Source organism: Elephas maximus, chromosome 2 (genome assembly GCF_024166365.1).
Source record: "Elephas maximus indicus isolate mEleMax1 chromosome 2, mEleMax1 primary haplotype, whole genome shotgun sequence".
Classification (NCBI taxonomy): Eukaryota; Metazoa; Chordata; class Mammalia; order Proboscidea; family Elephantidae; genus Elephas; species Elephas maximus.
Window position 1 is genome coordinate 19,514,866 of NC_064820.1, and position 22,922 is coordinate 19,537,787.

The 22,922-nt window shown below is 43.3% G+C and overlaps 1 protein-coding gene across 1 annotated transcript in view; it reads right to left on the bottom strand.

Annotated features, from left to right (window-relative positions):
- Window positions 1-692: 692 nt before the first annotated feature.
- The window catches only part of MARCHF11 (membrane associated ring-CH-type finger 11), a 139,345-nt gene continuing 117,115 nt past the window's right edge, over window positions 693-22,922 (bottom strand). Inside the window, exon 4 of the mRNA XM_049861358.1 lies at window positions 693-1,082. Coding sequence (XP_049717315.1) covers window positions 760-1,082 — 323 coding nt within the window. The 3' untranslated portion in view covers window positions 693-759. The remainder of the gene's footprint in view (window positions 1,083-22,922) is intronic.

A 22,922-nucleotide genomic window follows, 5' to 3' on the forward strand; every position in this document is an offset into this window, starting at 1 on the left:
TTTTAATAAGCTCTTTGGTGTTTTAAAAGTTAGATTGTTGTTGTTGTATGTAGTCAAGTTGATTCCGACTCATAGTGACCCTATAGGACAGAGTACAACTGCCCGATAGGGTTTCCAAGGAGAAGCTGGTGGATTTGAACTGCCAACCTTTTGGTTAGCAGCCTGAGCTCTTAACCACCGTACTACCAGGGCTCCAAAAGTTAGATAGTAAGTCATAATTCCTAGAACTTGCATTCCTGATGACAGATCATTTCATCACAGTGGAAAAGTCATGCTCGAGTTTGCCAACTCAGAGGAGGCATGAGGAGGACCTCTGCAGAGAATTCTGGAAACATCTCTATTTTTTGTACTTGATAGGTACTTCAGGATCTGCCCGCAGCATTCTGAACTCTTACCCGTTGGGAGCATGTCTGAAAAATCACACATGGAACAAAAAGTTTGATAAAAATATATTTAAAACAAGCAAGAAAAAATAGTTTTGGTCTCAAGGATAAGTTTCATCATTCTTTTAACCAAGAAGAGTTAAATTATACATTATAATGATTTCAAGTACCAACTTATAAAAGATGTCATAAATCAAAAAACCAAGAACAAGAGGACTCTTTTTTTATTCAGAAAAATGTATTTGCAATTCAAATGTTCATATAAAAAGCAGAAAGTTTAAAAAGTTCATAGATGTGTTTTTCAGAAGTGGTATGGTTTCACCGTTCACTGCAATTCCATTCCAAAACGTGCTAGGTGGTCCGCACTCTGCTTTTGCTACACTGACGTCACTCTCATCACAACCTCCCCCGAGCTGTTATCTTCCGACAAATCTTCACGGGGCCTCATCCTATTGAACAGATGTAACAATACGTAGCCACACTGAAATCTTGGGGAGGTGAGCTGCGTTGGGTGGACCAAATTTCTGTTCCGCAGAGCCGTCAATGGCAACCATAAAGTCCTACTTGTGGAAGACTCTCCCCGGCTACTTTCTTCAATGTCTGTGGCTTTGTCATAATTTAAGACATCCCAGTGCAAGTTAACGGCTCTCCAGCGTTTAAACACTCTGTAAACTGCAGCTCCTTCATGGACAATGAGACCTAAAGTTGGAGAACAAAGTAACACTTGTTATGATCAAAGGTTGGGAATGTTACTTTGTAGACAACTAGGAAACAGACAATATTTGTTGTTAATCATCATCAAAGAATATGATACACTGACTACCCAAATACTACATCAAATGGCAAGCTCCTGCCTATATTACAGAGGAATAACCAATATTCAAAGAATAAGAATACAGCAAAGTGCAGAGAGTGAAGCCCTTGTGGGTACCATTTACTTACTTCATCCTGGCTCACTAGGATGGGCATTTATGTTGCTTAGGATAATCCTGGAGCCCTGGTGGTGCACTGGTTATGAGTTCGGCTGCTAACCAAAAGGTCGGCAGTTCAAATCCACCAGCCGCTCCTTAGAAACCCTATGGGGCAATTCTACTCTCTCCTATAGGCTCACTATGAGTAAGAATTGACTCGACGGCAATGGGATCCTTTTTTTAACGATAATCCTCAGACCCATGTATTCATTTAACATATATTCCTTGGGTGTCCACCATGTGCCAAGAAATACGTTAGCGGCTTGGACCCAGCAGGCTACTTAATTTGGGAAAGAGAGAGGTATTAAGGTCACTGCTGTCTCTCCAGTTCCTAAAACAATGCCTGACACAGAATAGGTGTGATTAAACGTTTTGTTATTTTTACTCTTCTCAACAATTCAACAAAAATTTAGTGAACTACTTGAAAGCTTTATGAATATATTATCTCACTTAGTTCTCCCCACAAACTTGTAAGATAAGTGCTAATATCTTCCCCATCTTACAGACAAGAAAACTGAGCCACATGGACCTTATGTAACCTGTTCAAGAACATTCAACTAGTAAGTGGTAGAGCAGGGATTCCAACTGGGCAGGCTAGTTCCACAGTCCTTGTTCTTGCCTGTTCACAACTGCAGAATTGTTGTTCTTTGCAAGTGATAAAGTGCACTGTATGTTTTGGCATTCGTGAGACAGGCTATTGGGAAAATACAAGAAAACTGGGGACTATAAATTAGGAGTCCGTACCAGAGACGGCGCACTGATACATTACGTTTGGCAGAAACGCTTCAAAGTAACTTGAATCTGATGGTCTTTGGGTTGGGTGCACCCAATCCACAGTCCACCCCAAATCCCACCACGCACCCTGCATTTTCCACACGTTTACATTTCAGCATGTAGTCCACAAGCTTTTGCATCTGTGACCTCTACTATTGCATTTTAAAAGGAGTCCCTGGCAAGTTTCCTTCAGATAGAGAAGCCCAGAGGAGTTCTTCCCTTTAAGGCACTGTTCCACTGAGAAGCCAGTGGAGAGGCCAATGAAGGGTCTTTTTTTAGATGAAGGATGGCATATAAGTAGAACATACCAATTGGCACAGACACTTTTTAACAATAAATTTGAAAATGAGCAGATCCTACCTGCCAGCATTTAGACTCTTGGGTATACACGCTAGAGAAACTCATACATGTGCCTATGGAAGCATGTTCACAAAGGTTACTGCATAATTGTATTTGAAAAAAAAATGCAAACAATCTCAGTGTCTATCCTCAGAAGAATGAATACATTGTACCTTATGGATCCAGTGGCTATGGGAAAAAAATGAAGACAAAGCCACATGTACCAACATGGGTAAATCTCAAAACCATCAAGAAAAATCTCAACGCCATAATGAAAAAAGGAAAGTAGCAGAAAGAAATGATTGGGGTGATACCATTTACAAAACAAACCAAGATGTGGTATACATTTTTTAGGGGTTCCCATATATATGGTAAAAGTATAAAAACATTCACGAGAAGGAAAACCACCAAAATCAAGAGAGTGGGGAGGGAAGGAGAGAATGAGATTGGGGAAGGGCTCAAAGGCAGCTTTCGGTTGTATCCCTAATGGAGCATTTTAAAAGCTGGATGGTGGGGGTACGGACATTCAGCATATTATTCTGTATTCTTTTTGTAAGCCTGAATAATTCATAATTTCAGAAATCACGGAGAACGTATTAGGAAAATCACTCTAAGATGGACTGAGGAATAGACAAGCAGAAGCTGGGGAGATAAATAAGGAGGTTACCACGTTGTATGGGCACAGAATGGCAGCAGCAAAGCTAAAACAGGGACAAAGTAAGAAACACTGCAGAGGTAAACCTGGCAGGAATTGTAATGGGTGAGAGGGGAAAAGAACCTGCGTCCCTTATTTTTAAGGCTGGAGAGATGGGTGATTGAAAAGATGGTAAGAACCTTCTCAGAAGACAGGTACAATGAAGAAGGATTTTGCATGCTTTCATTGGATTCTTTCTTTTTTTTTGTCAGATAAAATAATGCCAGGTAGGTGATGGATACCCCCCCCCCCCCAAAAAAAAAGTCCTTGAAAATCACACCCACCTATTATGGCAACTTCAGTTTTGTTTTGCTCCCTTGTTGTAGCTGTTGTTAGGTGCCATCGAGCAGGTTCTAACTCAGTGACCCTATGTAAAACAGAAGGAACCACTGCCCGGTCCCGCACCATCCTCACAATCGTTGTTATGCTAGAGCCCACTGCTGGATGAACTTCTACCACATGGGACTTAAAACCACTCCGAAGACATTAAGGTAGGCCACTAATGAATGCATGTGCTCTAATCTATAAAAATGTCTTAAGACCAATTGTTGTATATCATCGAATAATGAGGACAAAGTCAAACTTCTGCGAATCATAACAATGTCTACAAAATGTTTTGATCAACTTCTTTTCCAAAGGAATTATCAAAGTTGATCCAGCTGACTGGATGTTTTAGGCAAAGGGCCAAAATTAGAAGTCAGGGCTGTTGGATGTTAATTGATGTTTCTATTAATAGCTTTCTGAATTCTCCATGGCCAGTGGTTTAATCTTTCTCCTATTTTCCTCCTTAAAATGCAACTAGCATACCTAATCTTTACATTCAGCAGGAATACTGTGAAGATAAATTGGAATTCATCAACTATAAAGCAATCAGATTTCCTCTGAGATGGAAGCTATATAAATACAAGACATTATTATTAATTTAAAAATCAATAGCGAATCCATGTGGTAAGGAGCATTCGTTCACACTAATCACAAAACAATTACAGCCTGCGACAGGTTCATTCTGGAAAGTGCTGCAATGAGGGCAGACTCACCAGAGAAAACCACTCATTTTGCAGGATCTTGTTCTTTTTTTTTTTTTATTATTGATTTCCTTTGAAAGGCCAAAAATCAGATCATTTACTAGCACTTAAAGTCACTTTCTGGGAATGTATCCCTGGTAGCTCTTTTCTAAATACATAAATTTGCTAAATGAGCAGAAATAAATAGCACATTTACAGCCAGCAGTGTCTTGTCCTGTTGTTCATAGGGTCGCTAACAATGCAACATAAAGAGACAGAACTACCCAATGTTTTCAAGGAGATGCTGTCCTCTCGAATTTCCAACTCAGGTGCCCCTTCTAAATTGCATTTCGAGTGACAGGTGAGGCTTAGATTTTGTTTTATTCCCTCTGAGCACTCAAAATTGCTCCCTGGGATATGACGAACTTGCCACAAGGTTGTTCTCTGTGCTGTGCATTTTTTTTCCTCTTTCTGGTTGAAATGTTTTGGAATTGTGGCAAACGCCTTATGTGCTAGTGGTTATGAGAAGACAGGACTACTCTGATCACTGAAATCCAGGGGTACGGATTCATTCAAGTCTAGCTGATGTGGTGAAAATCCACCTTTCAAAAGCAGTACAGACGTCCTTTAGTACGGGTGATCAGTCAGTCCCCTCTTGTTCTATACCTGAGGAGCTCACCTTCCCCTGTGACCTTGGCTCTCTGCCTACTATCCCAAGTCAGGCCCTAAAATGCATTGATCGCCCTGAAATTTCAGATCATGTCAGTACAGGCTTGGATGAACTTTTTCATCTCAGTCACTAAACCTGAAGGGAAAAGCAATGGCAAGTTCTACAAAATCTAAGTATTAAATATTTTAGGAGACTTGCTACTTAACGGCATGATGTCAGTTGTGATTCATGGGAATGGAACTTTGGGGTTTTGAGAATTGAGCGGTTGTGTGAGTGTGTGTGTGTTTGGTTGGTTGCATTCTGTCACCTTCTCGCCATTTCATATTTCGAGTATTCCCTCAATGATGTGCCAAGAATACTTTTGTTAGGGAATAACCCTAAAAAAAAAAAAACAAAGTAGGTTGCAATAGTTTCAGTGCGATAAAAGCCCAGTTTCTATATAAGTCAAATGTCTCCCAAATTTTGAACTAATGCATGAGCTGAAATTCTTACGTAGTAGTAAAAAACGAGCCAGTTACCCACAGAACTGATGGAGGAGATTATCAATACACACAGTCATGTGCTCGCGTGCACCTGTGTGCACAAACACACATACATGAATGCACACACCATTTGTCTATGTTTATTTCAACATCCAAGCAGTTATAATTAACGGAGACTTGTGAAACAAATATAAATACATTTTATCTGATATTAACTACCAAACAATCTGATTTCTTGTGTTACCAGTCTCCGCTTGGCTTGGACAAGTTTGGTTGTTTTTCATCATTTAATAGCTAAATTTGTAGTGAGTATCTAGTTTGTGCCAGGCACTGTGGTAAGTGCTTAACATGCATTATTTTCATTAGCTCTAAAAATAGATACTATTATTATACAATTAAAAAATTCTTTTACAGAAGTCCCGGTGGTCAAGTGGTTAAAAATTCAGCTGCTAACAAAAGGTCAGCCGTTCCAACCCTCCAGCAACTCCTTGGGAGAAAAATGTTAGCAGGCTGCTTCCGCAAAGATCAAAGCACTGAAAACCCTATGCAGCAGCTCTACTTCGTCCCATAGGGTCGCCGTGAGTCGGAATCGACTCTATGGCAGTGGTTTCTTGTTGTTGTTTTTTTTTTTAATTGTACAATTTTAATGATGCAATTAAGACCTGGAGAGCTTTACCAACTTGTCCAACATCAAGAAAATATAAGAATCAGAGTTGAGACTGGAGCCCCAACTTGTCTAACTGTAAATCTTGAATACCACAGTTGGACCCCGTGGAATCTCGTGTGTGGCGGTCTCTCCCAGTCACAGAATGATCAGCTAGAAGAGGCCCTGTGGATAAACTACATCGCTCCCATTTAAAATGAGTAAATTAAGCCCTGGAGGCTGTGACTTCAGCAAAGGTATGCAGTTAGTCACTATCTTCACTGTTTTTTGTGTGTCACTGACACTGTCATACTTCTAGGACTGCCTGGTGGCATAAGTGGTTAAGAGCTACAGCTGCTGCTACCCAAAAGGTTGGCAGTTTGCATCCACCAGGCGCTCGGTGGAAATCCTATGAGGCAGTTCTACTCTGACCTACAGGGTCACTATGAGTCCAAATTGACTCAACAGCAATGGGTTTGTTTTGGTGGTTTTGGCCCATGACGTAGCCCCTTCCTCTCCTCCCACCCAAGTGGTGAGCGTTTCATCTGCTAAGCCAAACTCTCCTGGGTGGCAGTGCAACCTCTGAGCTTTCAGGAGAAATGCAAGCCCCCTGGTATAACAAACAGAAACACAGGCAAAAGCCCTGGGTGCTGTTCCATCGAAATGGCCCTTGGAGAAATCTAAAGAACTCGCAGCAGATATCCGGCCAAAGGCTCTCAATTGTGAAAATGCCCAAGATTTCAAGCTTAAATTTCACCATTCTCTCTTGCCAAGATTATTTTTTCTCCTATTCTCTCTCTCTCACATAGACAGACAGACAGATAGATAGGTACCATATTTTTCTGCAAACAAAACACGCCTTTTATGTTTGTTTGCCAACTGCTCCTTCCCCCTCCCCAAGAAGTATTTTTGTAAGCACCAATGATACCAGTTTTTTCACACGTTGCTGTGAAAAAAAGATAGCACAGCACGCTTATGAAAATACCTCTCAGGGGAGGGGAGGGAGCTGGTAGCAAACAAAGGTAGGAGGCTTGCATTATTTGTGTAAAAATATGGTAAGTAGAGAAAGAGAGAGATGACTGGATGGATTAATGAACAGATGATAGAGTCACTGGGTGGTGCAAACACTTAATACGCTCAGTTGCTAACTAAAAGGTTGGTGGTTCGAGTCCACCCAGAGGTGTCTTGGAAGAAGGGCCTGGAAATTCACTTCTGAAAAATCTGCCATTTAAAAGCCTATGGAGCACAGTTCTACTCTGGCATACGTGGGGCCACAATGTAGGAGGCGACCCCGTGAGTTAGCTCTCTAGTTAGGTAGACAGGTAGTGAATCTGTACATAACCAAACGTGGTGCTTACAAACGTAATTCCATGTCATTCTGAGAGATCAATACACCGGAAGCGGAATCGTGACTTTGTGTCATGTTTAACGCCACGTGCTGGAAGAATAGTGCCAATCTCATAAAGTGACCCCACGTCTGACTCCTTCCTTTCTGCTGTGACTTGGTGAAGACCAGAGCATGGTTTCTTCAGACAGGGTAACCTAAATGAGGCTGTGGTGCCAGATAACCTTTGTTGTGATAATCTTTGCTGAAACGGAATAAAACGTATTTATCCTCCTGGTACTATTTCTCGATGTATCCCAAATTTAAATACCCTACTGTTCATGGAAACTTAACATATGAGTGTCAAGTTAATCAGTTTAAAAGTCACTTTGTCACTGCTGAGTCTTATTAATATGACATTTGTTTTTTTTTTAAAAGGAGCCCTAGTGGTGCAACTGTTAAGAGCTCAGCTGCTAACCAAAAGGTCGGCAGTTCAAACGCACCAGGTGCTCCTTGGAAACCCTATGGGGTAGTTCTACTCTGTCCTATAGGGTTGCTATGAGTGGGAATCAACTCAACAGCAATAGGTTTCACGCAGTTTGGTGGTGAAGTAGTTAGGCACTGAGCTGCTAACCAAAAGGCTGGCAGTTCAGACCTACCCGAAATCATTATTTCTATTCTTACTGAAGACTTTTTGCTCTAAATAAAAACTAACACTAAAAATATAAAACTTCGAGACAGAGACTGAATATATATGGCATAACAGTCATTACACTTAAAACCTAGGCTATCTGAAACTGCTATCCTAAAATCCAGGCCTTGGGGAACTACAATGTCCTGTTGATATATGGAGATTTTCATGAACATGTAATCTCCAATGTTGCCCTTGTAGGAACAAATAATGTAATGAAATATCCCACATGAAAGGCGCTTAGGTCTCTAAAAGTTGTGTTGATTTTTCTCCTGCTAAACACAAATGGTGTAGCCCTTTGCTGCTCTCAGAATTGCCTGGAACCAAGTTCACAAATCAAGTTGATAATGGCAGGCTGGTCATGAAAGCTTGAACCCAGGGGCTCAAGGATACACTCATCATCTCCATTGGTAATAAAATTTTCTAAGCAAGAGACATGATAATGACAACGAATTATTCAGAAACTTCCTAGGACATGAAAATCCTTGACATTAGGAGCTGGCTAATTTCTAAATGGGGTTTCTGGGTGATGCAAATGGTTAACGCAGTTGGTTGCTAATCAAGAGGCTGGAGGTTTAAGTCCACTCGGAGGCACCTTAGAAGAAATGCCCGGCAATCTGCTTCTGAAAAGCAGCCATGGAAAACCTGGTGAAGTGCAGTTGTATTCTGACACACATGGGGTCATCATGAGTCGGAGTCATTTCAATGGCAACTGATGATTTCTAAACAATGATGATGCAATGTAGCCCACTATGAGCCCCCCAAAGTAGATAACAGACATGAAGAGACGATGTTTGGCTACAATGGTGACAACCCTAACAGAGGAAGGGGATTCACAGTGTGCACCCTACAGCTCTGCTCTCGCTCTCTCCTTCTCCCCAGTCACTACCTGGATGCCAGGAGCACATCTGTGCTGTATCTTCCACGCTGATGATATCACTGCCTCGGACTACACAAGACAGCAAAGCCAAATTTTAATACAAAGTATAACCCTTCCAAGGAGCCCTTTACTACTTGGCAGTGATGAAAAACACCCTTTTCTGAGAAGTCTTATGTAGGTTAAATCGGCTTCACTATCCTGTGTTCCTATTTAAGTTCATGGCCATCCTCCCCACCCCCAAGTCAAACAGCAAGAAACCCGGGAGTCACCGAGACCCATCTCTCATACTCATCCCCTTGCACTAATTTCTGTTTTCTTGGCAAATCAGAGCTAAAACCATGAAACCAAGAGTTCCCTTTGCCTTGGATACCCATTCTCCTGCATCTGCCTGGCGAGCTGTTAACTCAGCATCTTTCAAGATCCAGGGCCTCCTGCAACGTCCTCTCCGATCCATTCAAACGAAAGGAACCACCCCCACCTTCTACGCTCTACTTTTCTACCCAGGAAATACCTACATGATTTTACCTGTATCCTGTATTGTAACAGCTTGTTATTACAGGCCTGTGACTCCCGGTCAGCTGTGAGCAAGAACTCTGTTCTTCTGGATTGAATTGTGCCCCCCACCCCCCAACAAATGTGTTGTAAATCCTAACCCCCCCTGTGGTTACAATCCCAGCTGGGAACGAGTTGTCTTTGTTATGTTATTGAGACAGTGTTAGTGTAAAAACTCACTGTCAATTCTGACTCCTAGCGACCCCACAGGGTTTCTAAGGCTGTAACTCTTTACAGAAGCAGACTGCCACATCGTTCTCCCACGGGGTGGCTGGTGGTCCGCTGACCTTTTGGTTAGCAGTTGAGCGCTTTAACCACTGTGCCACCAGGGCTCCCCTCGTATTAGTGTAGGGTTGCGTTAAGTCAATCTCTTTTGAGATATAAAAGAGATTCAACAAGCTGGCAAGCAAGCAGAGATGGGAGAAGATAGACACCATGCCACGTGAAGATCACGAAGGAGCCAAGGAATAGAAGCTGAAGAGACAAGGACCTTCCCCCAGAGCCAGCAGAGAAAGCCTTCCCCTAGAGCCAGCACTCTAAATTTGGACTTCTGGCCTCCTAAACTGTGAAAAACTAAGCTTCTGTTTGTTAAAGCCACCCATTAGTGGTAGTTCAGTTCTAGCAGCACTAGATAACTAAGACACTTGTCTTATTTGCCTTTGGTACCTTTTCCTTGTTTGGTGCCTGGTACAGGGTAGGAACTCCATCAATCTTTGCTAAATGACAGGGAGAGATAACGAGGACAGTAGCCATTATGGAACCTGGAGAATGACCAGGACTGACTTACTCTAGTGGTAACCCTGCTATTAAAACACAAACTCTCTCCAATCTTGTCCTTTGAAACACTTGATTAGCATCTTAAGGTAACAAAGAAAAACTGAGATCTCAGATCTTGTTTTCTGAGATGTTTGATTAGTGTCTTAAGATACCAAAAAAAAAAAAAAAATCTGAGATAGGCTCTCCAAGACTTGAGCTGAAAAAAAAACGTAGAATCTGCACCCATATTTTATAAGAGTGGGTTTTGGCCCTGAAAAATATACGGGGGTGGGTGGCATAAGAGCTAAAATTCTTTACAAGGATTCGTTTTCAGTCCCAGTAACTGTGCCACCCCACCCCCCGCCCCCAGCACCCCCACTGTCTGCTTGGCCCTGTCACCAAATACCTGCCTGCCGACAAGCAGTCACCTACCTGGACCCTTACAGAATGACTGTGCCGGAAAAGCCTAAAAGGCAGGCACAGATTCTTCTCTATTTCCAGGCAAACTGGGACGGGGAATAAAAAGGAAATTGTCTGTTCATCTGATCGCTTGCTTTCCTAAGAAGCCCAATCCATCGGTCCATTATTTTATTAGTATTCTTTTCTTCCTTGGTAGATAGCAGACTCTTCTGTCTCTCCATTTCTAGCCCTGGAACACAAACCTACCACTGGCGTGTTCACAGAATATTTCTCGAAACCTGCAAACTCTGTCACACATTACAAAATGCATGATATGCCAGATTAAAAAAGAACAATTGACAGAGTTTACTGGGAAGAAGATCTAAGGTTCGATCCAAAAGTGCTTGAGAAAAAAAAAAAAAGATTATTTCAATACAAGGAATAAAAGAATTAGCACAATACCTTTAGAGATATTAAAGATATCCTATTCTCCTGGGAAACCCTCGTGGCGTAGTGGCTAAGAGCTATAGCTGCTTACCAAAAGGTCAGCAGTTCGAATCCACCAGGCACTCCCTGGAAACTCTGGGGGCAGTTCTACTCTGCCCTATAGGGTCGCTATGAGTCGGAATCAACTCGACAGCAATAGGTTTGGGGATTTTTTTTTTTTTTTTTATTGTGCTCCTGGAGTCCCTGGGTGGTATAAGTGGTTAACACACCTAGCTGCTAACTGAAAGACTGGAACTCAAGTCCACCCAGACGTCTCAGAAGGAAGGCCTAGTGATCTACTTCTGAAAATCGGCCACTGAAAACCTCATGGAGCCCATCTCTACTCTGACACAAGGGGTTACCATGTGTCAAAACTGACTGAAAGTAACCGGCAAGGTATGGTACAGTTCTCCCATGTGGAGAGTAACTGGGAGCAGAATTAGGCACAGTTACAATGCAGCTGAATGACACTTTGATTCTGTCCTTCAATTCATGCACAGATGAAGCAGCTTGTAGCAAATGGGTAACATCACATATCACAGGGTCAGAAGATGAAGAGCCTGGTGGATGAACACAGTCACCAAATTAGAAAATTAAAATACACTGGTTATGATTTCATCTAACCCCTTTATTTTTAAGGATGAGGACTCTGAGGCCCAGGGATGCAGTGTGGCTTGTCCAAGGGTCCACGGCAGTGTCAAGCCCAGGGGTCTGTGTCAGAGCCTGAATCAAAGCCAGATTCTTGCTGCCTGGTACAGCGTGTGCATGCTGCAGAAGCATGGACTTAGGGAGCCATCGCTGGCCAAAGCCTGGCCTCGCTAATGTCTGTTTGGCCCGTTCAGTGCCCAGTGGCCAAAGGAATATTTACCATACGGACCATAACACAGAGGAGGTGCCTGGGTGACACAAACAGTTTGCACTGACTATTAACCTAAAGGTTGGCAGTTCAAATCCACCCAGAAGCACCATGGAAGGAAGTCCTGATGATCTGCTTCCAGAAAGAGTACAGCCAAGAAAACCCTATGGAGCAGCTCTACTCCACAGCACACGGGGTCATCATGAGTCACAACCGACTCAACGGGGATGGGTTTTTCAGGTTATAAAGCAGACAGAATCAGAATCTCTCTTCGGTAACACAAAGGCTGTGATGGGTAAGCTCTCTGATCTTCATCCTAAAAGGCACATCACAGAATTCACCCAGATGCAGCTGGGAGGATTACAGTGACCCTCACTATGTATAAAAATAAAAAAAACTGTGCAAACCCGGAATCCACGAAAACAGTATTTGGTTCAAAAAGCACCAGTGTCTCTCTTCTGTGTTAACGACAGCTTTTAGGACTGGGCATTACTTTGGTAGATTTCCATCTGTTTCCCGCATCCGGTACCTGGACTAAAGCCAGTTCCTAGGAGGAGGTGACTAGCGGGGTTTTCCTAGTGGCAAGTAGAAGTAAATACAATTCGTTTTCTCTCTTCGCCAATGGGTGAGCTGCCTTTGCGTTCACAGAATGGAGTGTGCACTCAGAGAACATGATTTTAATAACGCTCAGGATAAACCATGAATACGTTTGTCGCTTTTTTCTTTTACTGGGGATGGAGTGGAGATGATTTTAAAACGATTTATATTGAAACATCTAATTAAAAACCTGTGATCTTTGTAGCCTGGAATTTCATTTTACTGGCTTTGTCTTTCACTTCTCTCAAACCATACGGGTAGGTAGTGGGCAAAAGCTCCCAACAGAAACTACCACCTAAACATAATTCATATTTCTAACGCTTTGACTGCATTCACATGACATCAGTGAGATTTTGTTTTACTTGACAATACTCATGGAATTGTCAACCTGAGTATTCAAATGTTTAGGCTTTAGGTTTCCTTAATATTCTGTGACTTATTGAGAAAATCTGAGGTTGGAATGTGGTTCTTATTAGATAATTCTCATTAGGAAATGGATGCACTCTGAACAATGGAAAGAGAAATGGCCTTTGGCTTGGTGTCTTAAACATCTTCCATTCTCTTATTAAGATACTGGTATGTTTTTTACTCTATTAATTTAGAATAAATGAAGATCTCACAAAAAAAATCACATTACTTTAGACTTTTAGATTTTTCTCCATTTCTGATCTAAAATCAGTTCCCCTGAAACTTAAAAAAGTGTTTATTCCCTAAGCCATGAGACAGTTAACTCAAAAAGTAGCTTCGCTTTAGCGTATAGACAAAAACATTTTATGAATCAGTTATTTGAACTCAGCGTATCTGAAACGGTTTTTTGTCAAATTGTTGTCATGTGCCATGGAGTCAATTTCAACCCACAGTGACCCTACAGGATAGAGTAGAGCTGCCCCATAAGGTTTCCAAGACAGCAATCTTTACGGCAACAAACCGCCATCTTTCTCCCATGGAGCAGCTTGGGGGCTGGAGATTGAATAGTCAGCCTTTTGGTTAGCAGCTGGGCGCTTTAACTACTGTACCACCGGGGCTCAAACAGTAAATAGGATTGACTGAATCGTGTAAACATTCTTCTTCACTGGACACAGGCTCTAGAATGACAGGGTATAGATTCAAATCTTGGGTCCTACCTCCTAGCCGTATGAAACGTGAAGAAGTTGCTTAATCTGTGCCTTAGTTTTGTCATCTCTAAGGGGAGAATGATAACATTTGCCACATCTCATAGGGTTGTTGTGAGGATTAAGTTTTCAATTAAGTGCTTAGAATGTTGCCTGGAGCACCATAAACATAATCTTAGATCCATTTGAGCTACATTTCAAAACTCCCTATTTTTACTTATTTGGAAGCAATTGAAAACATAAAAAAAAAAAAGTTGTCATCAGGTTGATTCATACTCATGGCGAACCTGTGTTGTGTCAGAGTAGAACTGCTCCACAGGGCTTTCAGCAGCTGGTTTTTCAGACGTAGATTGCCAGACCTTCTTTCTGAGTGGACTTGAACCTTCAACCTTTTGGTGAGCAGCTGAATGCATTAACCATCTCTGGGCCACCCAGGGACTCCTCCTCCCTGTTTGCACACCACAGTCCCGCATGAGTGGTGTTCCGTGTAGACACATCGTTTGGAAGAATGATGGTGCTCATATTCTCCTGAGTGACAATGTCATGAAGCCAGGATATCCCCAAAGAGGCAGGTGTCAGCACTGAAGAAAAATCTCCACGTGTTTACGTTAATGGAGCTGCCTCTTCTGTGCCTTCCTGGAGGGTGGCTCTTCTTGAAGTGATTGGGTACTACTACCTGACACACCATCTACTTTGCCTTCTCTTCCAAGGAAATTCATCCTTCCCCAAGTTGATTTGGTCTCTATTATACTCATTTCAAGGAGTCCTTGTGGTTCGGTGGTTAAGCACTCAGCTACTAACCAAAAGGTTGATGGTTCAAACCCACCAGCCACTCTGGAGGAGAAAAGACTTGGCAATCTGCTCCCTTAAAGATTACAGCCTACCCCAAATTATCATAAAAAGACCAGATTTAATGGTCCGAGACTAGAAGGACCCCGGTGGTTATGGTCCCTAGACCTTCTGTTAGCCCAAGACAGGAACCATTCCCAAAGCCAACTCTTCAGACAGGGATTGGACTGGACAATGGGATAGAAAATGATACTGGTGAAGAGTGAGCTTCTTGGATCAAGTTCACACATGAGGCTATGTGGGCAGCTCCTGTTTGGAGGAGAGATGGGAGGGCGGAGGGGGTCAGAAGCTGGTGGAATGGACTAGAAAAGAGAGAGTGGAAGGAATGAGTGTACTGTCTCATTAGGGGGAGAGCAATTAGGAGTATATAGCAAGATGTGTATAACTTTTTGTATGAGAGACTGACTTGACTTGTAAACTTTCACTTAAAGCACAATAAAAATTAAAAAAAAAAAAAGATTACAGCCTAGAACCTTATGGGGCAGTTGTCTTCTGCCATGTGGTCACTATCAGAACTGGCTCCATGGCACTCAACAACAACAACATACTCATTTCAGACTGACCTAAGGACACACTCAGATCCTTCTAAAGTTGTTGCAGCTATTCCCTCATGTCATGCATAAAAGTAAAGTCACAAAAAAAGTGAAGTTGCAGAAAACACACATGTGATCACACACAGCAAAGCCAGGTGTCCTCTGTATCTCGGCTACTCCCCAGGATCACAGAAGAATCTCCCCTGGTTCCTGCATCTCCTCAGCCCTCCTAAACCCTGCCTGCAGGGTCCACATGGACTACTTGGTCATCACCAGGGTGCGCAATCCCTTGGTCTGCATAATTCCTGCTTCACTCCAGCCTGGTTCTCATCCACCCAGAATCCACCCCAACTCGAGGCTCTTAAACTCTAACATCCTGTTGCTGACAATCACAACCTCCCATGCTTTTCTCGCTTCCACTTACCTAATCTCAATGCACCATCTTCCACTTTCTGGAGACTCTGAGCCCCAGACTGCACAATCTTTCCCCTGTCTGTCGGCTTCTCTCTGGCTCAGGTTCTTCCCCCAGCAGCCAAGAAAGCACAACCCATCCGTCTGTCAGTTGGTTGTACTGTGGTGGCCTGCGTGTTGTCACGTCAGAAGCTGTGCCACCAGCATTTCAAACACCAGCAGGGTCACCCATGGTGGACAGGTTTCACCAGCACTTCCAGACTAAGACAGACTAGGAAAAAAGGTCTGGCAACCTGCTTCCAAAAATCAGCCAATGAAAACTCTATGGATCATAGCAGAGTATAGTCCAATATAGTGCTGGAAGAAGAGCCCCCTAGGTTGGAAGGCACTCAAAGTGCACAGTGGATGCAATAACAGATTCAAGCACGCCAGTGATCATGAAGATGGCACAGGGCTGGGCAACGTTTTGTACATGGAGTCTCCATGAGTCAGAGCCCACTAGATAGCAATAACTAACAACCTCCTTGCTCTCAGGCTTCCAGCAAACCTGCATTACGAAACCCATCTCAGCTCAGCCTCACCATTTCACCCCTCTGCACTCACTCCTCATCCCCCATGCGAAGAAACACATAGCCATGCAGCCTGGGACTGCCCCTCTGGCACAAACCTCAGAGGCGTCAATCAACTCCAGCGACTCTTCCTGTCTCTTGGCCCAGATTCCTCTTCCCAGTGCCCTTAGAAGCTGATCATCACTTTTACTGCTCTCCTCAGATCTTTCTCCCATATCGTGCTTTCTCTGTACAAGCAGCTGACTATTCTACCTAGCGACTGAGAGACAGGAGGTCCTTCACAAGAGCCCCCTCAATGTATGCTCCCATGACGGCATGTGCAGCCAGCTCCAGCCTTGCCCACCCTCTCCTCCAGCCTGCACATCTCAGGCAGGGGCCCAGGGGCCCTCTTATGTGGGGCAAACCTCTCCCCTTGTGTGGTGGGCTCTCTCTCTGCATTCACAGAGACATCAGTGGATCCCTTCCTGTTCCTGGACCTTCGATCTTTCTTCTGATTTCTTCTGTTTTTTTCTCCTTATCAGTTGCCTGTGTTCGTCTCCACCATTGAAATAGGTCATGGGCAGAGTAGATGACAAATGTAGAACAAAATTCAAACTCATAAATAAGACCAGATGTACTGGTCTGAAAGAGACTGGTGGAACCCCTGAGACTATGGCCTGTAGACGTCCTTCAAGCTTGGAACAGAAATCACTCCCGTAGATCACATTACAGCTATAGTAATACAACACCAAAAACCAAATCAAACCCACTGTCTTTGAGTCGATTACGACTCATAGAGACCCTGTAGGACACAGCAGAACTGCCCCACTGGGTTTCCAAAGAGTGGCTTGTGGATTCAAACTGCTGACCTTTTGTTTAGCAACTGGGCTCTTATCTTAACCACTGCACCACCAGGGCTCCAGCCACACAATAGACAGGGCTCTACAATGAATAATAACACCAGTGAGGAATGTACACCTCAGAACAATCAACTATATGAGACCTATAGGGCAGCATCTGCCCCAAAGCAAGGTTCAGAAGGGCAGTAGAGGGAGGAGAGCTGTTTGAATGGCCACAGGGAACCCAGGGAGGAAGCAGGGAGGGTGCTGACACATTCAGGGGTCTGCAACCAACATCATGATACAAGCTATGTATAAATTGTTGAATGGGAAACTAATTTGCTCTGTAAACTTTCACCTAAACAATAATAAAATGTGGGGAAAAAAAAAGCAAACAAATAAACAAAAGCCTTTCTAATTCCACACCCCTCTCCAAACTTCACCTACATTCACCTCTGCCCTTGGTCAGCCAAGATGTCTGAAATGATGTTGTGACCCCTTCTCCTGTCCACCCCATCTATTCTGAACCCATGTCAATCTATCCAGCCCACTCCCTGTACTGTCAAGTCCAGTGAATACATTTGCCTTTATTTCACGTAATCATGACAGGGCCCCTGGCACTGCTGGCCACTCGCTCCTCCCCCTGGAGCTTCCTTCCTGCTCACCTTGGCTGATCCTGCTCTTTCCTCTGTGGGTCATGCTCTCTGCCTGCTCTTCCTCCCCGACCAGTCTCTCACCATGCTCCTCAACCTCTTGCTCCTCTCGTCCTAATCACTTTCCCTCCTGGACACGTGTTTCAATGACCAGATACAAGTCTCCAGTTTAAATCTCTAGGCTGAGCTCCAGATCCTAAAATTCAGCTGCTTGCAGGCCATATCCACTTGGATTTCCAAGAAATTTTGCCAACAGGGTGTCTTTCTCTCCCTTCACTGTCTTCGGGCATCCTGTGTTTTGGTAACTGAGACTGATGACATCGTCTACCCAGTCAGGGTCTGCGAACCACACCTGATGGTCCCTTGGCCTTACCCTAACTCCCTCCCTGCTGCCCCCAGCCCACTTCCCTCAAACTGATAACCATATCTTGTGATTGACCTCTCTTGTTTCTAGAAGCCTCCCTCCAGCCCTAATCCAGGCTTGATCATTGCCCGTTATATCCTTCTCACCTTCTCCAGCGTGGCCTTCAATCTCCCCTCACCATCACAGATCTGCCTTCAGGGTCAAGCTGATCACGTCACCATTCAGCACTCAATCCTCTAGGGGTTCCCTGAGCTTTCAAAGCTTGCCAGGTCCTCTCCTTGGGGCACCTAGATGGCCAGGGCTGGTCTCCTCACTGCCAGTGCCCAACAAGTATCTTTCACTTGAGCCACACCAAATTATATATGATTCCTTAAAAATATTGCATGTTTTCATGAGTTGATAGGTCCAGGCAGGCAAAGCTGCCTCTGTCTGCACCCTACCCACCCACCCCCCTCTTTATGTAACTAATTCTTCCTCCTCTTCAACATTAAGCTTAAGACTTTCTTCCTCAACATGGGTTCTGCTGACCTAGGACAACTAACTTGCCCTCATCTGTCCTCCTATACATTTCATTCCTGGCACTTTGCGTGTTACATTTTAATTGCTCATTCCCAAACACACTATAGGCAGCTGGAGAGATAGAAGCATGTTGTATTCCAGGGGTCAGCAAACCTTTCCTGCAAAGGGCCTCGTGACTCATACGGTCTCTCTTACAACTACTCAGCTCTGCTGTTGGAGAGCGAAAGCAGCCATAGACAATACCTAAATGAGTGGACATGGCTGTGTTCCAATAAAACTTTACCGATGGGCTCAGGTTTGATTTGATGTGATTTTCACATGTCACAAAATAATATTCTTCTTTGGATGTTTTTTCCAACCATTGAAAAATGTAAAAACCATTCTTCGATCATGGGTTGTACAAGGACAGGCAGCGGGCCACAAAACGTTTCCCCACCCCTGTTCTACTTCTATCACTATGTCCCACTCCAGCTTGGCACATGTAAGTACTAAGTGAATGCTGGCTGAATGGATGACCAACACCTCCTCTGCTAAAGTGTCCCAAACTGAGAGACAGGGCTGAAACAGTCCCAGTATTTCCTAAGTCAACAACAACACCACATTTGGTCTGCTGCTCTGCTAATTAAAAGGAGCCCTGGTGGTACAGTGGTTAAGAGCTCGGCTACTGACAAAGAGGTCAGTAGTTCTAATCCACCAGCCACTCCCTGCAAACCCAATGGGGCAGTTCTACTCTGTCCTGTAGGGTCGCTATGAGCTGGAATTGACTCAACAGCAATGGGCTGGTAGTGCAGTGGTTAAAGCGCTTGGCTGCTAACTGACAGGTCAGCGATTTGAACCCACCAGCCACTCCCAGGAGAGAGACGTGGCAGTCTGCTTCCGTAAATATTTACAGCCTTGGAAACCCTCTGGGGCAGTTCTACTCTGTCCTATACGGTTGCTATGAGTTGACACTGACTTGATGGCAGTGGATTTCTGCTATTTGAAAGATGACAATTTTCTCCAAAATAATTTGAACTGTTACAAGGTCAAATATGAAGAAGGTGTAGGGTTAGGTTTTGTTTTTTGTTTTTTTGTCCCATGAGGAAGCCTAACGGGCTAGTCAGTTTTGAGAGACCATTCCATGTGCAGCACTGAAAGACAAAGGAAAGTAGCAAAAACAAGATGTTAATTCTCTTCTGTTTTGTTTCCTTGAGTTTTAAAGACAACATATCACTAATAACCAACTGTGATAGAAATCTTCAAGGGAATTAGTAGGCATCAGTGTGATTAAGGCACAGAAAAGCCTATAATTTACTCCAGAGTAAAGAGATAACAATGGCCTACTTCTCAAAATATGGAGTCCCTGGGTGGCACAAATGATTAAATGCTTGATGACTAGCCAGAAGGTTAGGGATTCGAACCCACTCAGAGGCGCCTCAAAAAAAGGCCTGGCAATCTGCTCCCGAAAGGTCACAGCAAATGAAAACCCTATGGAGCAGTTCCACTCATGGGGTTGCCATGAGTAGGAATTGCCTCTACAGCAGCGGGGTTTTTTTTGTTTTCTCAAAATACATAAAAAACAATGATTTGTTTTTCCTGTAACAATTCTGAATTACTAAGGGCCACTCTGCCTCTCTGTCCAAGGGGCCTGACCAGGAAGTGCTCAGAAGTATAAACAGCCCAAGGCTGGGACTGGTGTCTGAAGAAGGACTCCTGCTGGTGGTTCAGGCTGACCACGTTGTATCTGACTCTTTCTAATTAAAGTTATAGCATTTCCTGAGTCATGAAGTATGCCAATGTAGTCTGAAATCAGGAAATAATGACCTGTGCTTATAGAGGAATTCTACTCTATTTAAGAGGTGATTCCAAGCAAGGTAGCAGAGCATGCAAATCTGGTAGCCATCATGGCTACACGGGTAACACACTCTCCCTCTGTGGCCAACATCACAATCTGATCCTCCATCTGGGATGAAGCTTAAAGGGAAGCCCAGAGGAGTTCTGGACAAGAACGGGAGAGTGTTTTTGTTCTCCCTACAGAAACAGCTGGGGGGAAGGTCCTAAATAGCCCAAGTGTGACCCTGGAAGGAATGCAGGTCCTGGATCAGGAGATGGAAGTCCAGGGAGGAGAGGTGGCTCACTTTCTCCATATGCCTAGAGGGAAATTTATTAGAATCATACAAAGATTCAAAAGTAAATACTGGGCTAATAACTTTCCTAATTATTACACCATGCAGTGTTTAAACTGAGCTACTTTTCCACATGCCTCATGATTCATACAGACTTATCCATGTGAAAGCTTCTTATGAGACTCAGAATCAGACGGACGCAGCAACAACGCCCACAACCCGCCTCCCACTGTAACCCAAAGCATAGAACATGGCACTTAAGCAGCTTTCTACATACCCAATCTATGGTTCAGTGCTGACTTGTCTACTTTCAGATCTCTATTTTCCTGATAACCCCAGTAGCTGAGATTCCAGACTTGGCAGTGGTGGTGGTGAGTGGGGCAAGAGGGCAGTGAGGTGGGCAGTGAGGTACACAGATTTTTTTGTCTGATGAGAGGCTGGATTTCAGCTCTCAATGTTTTGTGATGAAAAAAAATCCTACTTTACAAGTTTGTGATGTCTTATGATCAAAATGGCTGACAGCATGTAAGTCGTGGAACAGGGTAGGGCTGCCTTGCTTGCGTGGCCCTGAGAAGGGACGTCGAGTGCCTGGGTGACTGATGAAATCAACTCAACGGCAGTGGGTTAGGTTTGGGATGGAGAAGAATTACCTGGGAAGAGTGGAGGGAAGCATAGGAGTGTTCCAGGCACAGGGAATCATGTAAGCAGAAGACCAGAGGTGAGAGAAGGCATGACGTGTTGTGTGGTCCCCTCTTCCCATAGAAGATGTCTTCAGTGTGGAGGTGGGCCATGTTGTACCACACTGGATTCTGGTGGCCTTGGCTCTCCGTTGGGGAGGCCTAAAGAAGAGTTTACCTTCTTACTCAAGAAGGGGCTTATCCTCACCCTCTCTGCAGGTCAGTGTCTATACAGGCCCTGAAGAGTGTTGGGATTATGCTGACTGTCCTCCTGGTAATCTCACATTCTTCATTCAGAACTATTCAACAAACATTGTATTTATCCACAAATATTTACAGCTTAAAAATAGATAGCTATCTACAATGACCTATGGGGTGCACATTTTACACTCGCCCATTTTTTTTTTTTCTTATAGTCAATGGCCCAGTGTGGCCATGCAAGGACTCAACGGTCTCCTGGGGACTCCAGTAAACTCATACTTTTTCTCTGCTCTAATGCATGGCATGTTTCAACTTCCAGTGATAACTTCTTTCTAACCTATTCTTCTCAGTAAATATTTTTTATGTAAGACACTTTAAGAAACATTGTCAACTCTGAATCAGGCTGAGGTGCTCCAGAGAATGGGAAATTTTAAACAACGGATAATCTAAAAGTCATTTATATTTTGCTTGGAAGGCATAAGAATTTTTTTTTCCTTAAAAGTGGATTTACTTTCTGAATTATTTTTTGCTTAAGTTAATTAGCCTATATTCTTTGAAAGCTAACCACAGGGAGAAAGAAAACCTAAAAGTACCATTTTAGGAGGAAACGGCCCTGGCGTTAAATAGAGAGGGCAGGTCATACCCAATGTGGAGAACTTGTTTGTAGAAACCAAGAGTTTGATCCTTCTGAAAATCTTCATCAAAACTCTCCACCTGCGCTCATATTGTATCACAGAGTTAAAATAATAATAATAAAAAAAGTACATTTTCAGCTTTGTGCCAATAAAATGTTAAACCAGATGTTATTTTTAGCTGCTCTGCTATGGAAAAAAAGAAAAATGAAGTAATATCAAAGAGAAAAATATTATCCTGGCTTTTTAAAATGTAAATATATGTCTAATACAGTCATTCCAAGGTCACAGGAATATGCTGTATTTATTATTCTGAAGTTCTATAATGAAATGTGATTATCTTACCACCTAGTCACTCCAAATAGTTTTCTTCTGTGTGCCCAAGTGCCTTTGACTAAATGCCTTATGAACTATGAAAAAGTGGATTTTCAAAAGGGTTACAACAGTATCTATAAGAATTTGAGTTTTTAAGAAATGATTATTTAGATTCAAAATAGAGGAAAATAAAAATTTATGCTGGAGAGTATGAGTTTACTGCAGAAGGAGCATATTTTTTATCTTTAAAAAAAAAATTCTTTACTGTGCTTTAGGTCAAAGTTTACAAGACAGTCTCTCATACAAGAAGTTGTACACACCTTGCTATGTACTCCTAGTTGCTCTCCCCCTAATAGGACAGCACATTCCTTCTCTCCATCCTGTGTTCCCATGTCCATTCAGCCAGCTTCTGCCCCCCGCCTTCTCATCTCACCTAGGACAGGAGCTGCCCACATAGTCTCATACGTCTACTTGATCCAAAAAGCTCACGCCTCACCAGCATCATTGTCTGTCTTACAGTCCAGGCCAATCCCTGTTTGTAGAGTTGGCTTTGGAACTGGTTCCAATCTTGGGCTATCAAAGGGTCCGGGGACCATGACCATCAGGGTCCCTCCGGTCTCAGTCAGACCATTAAGACTGGTCTTCTTACGAGAACTTGAGATC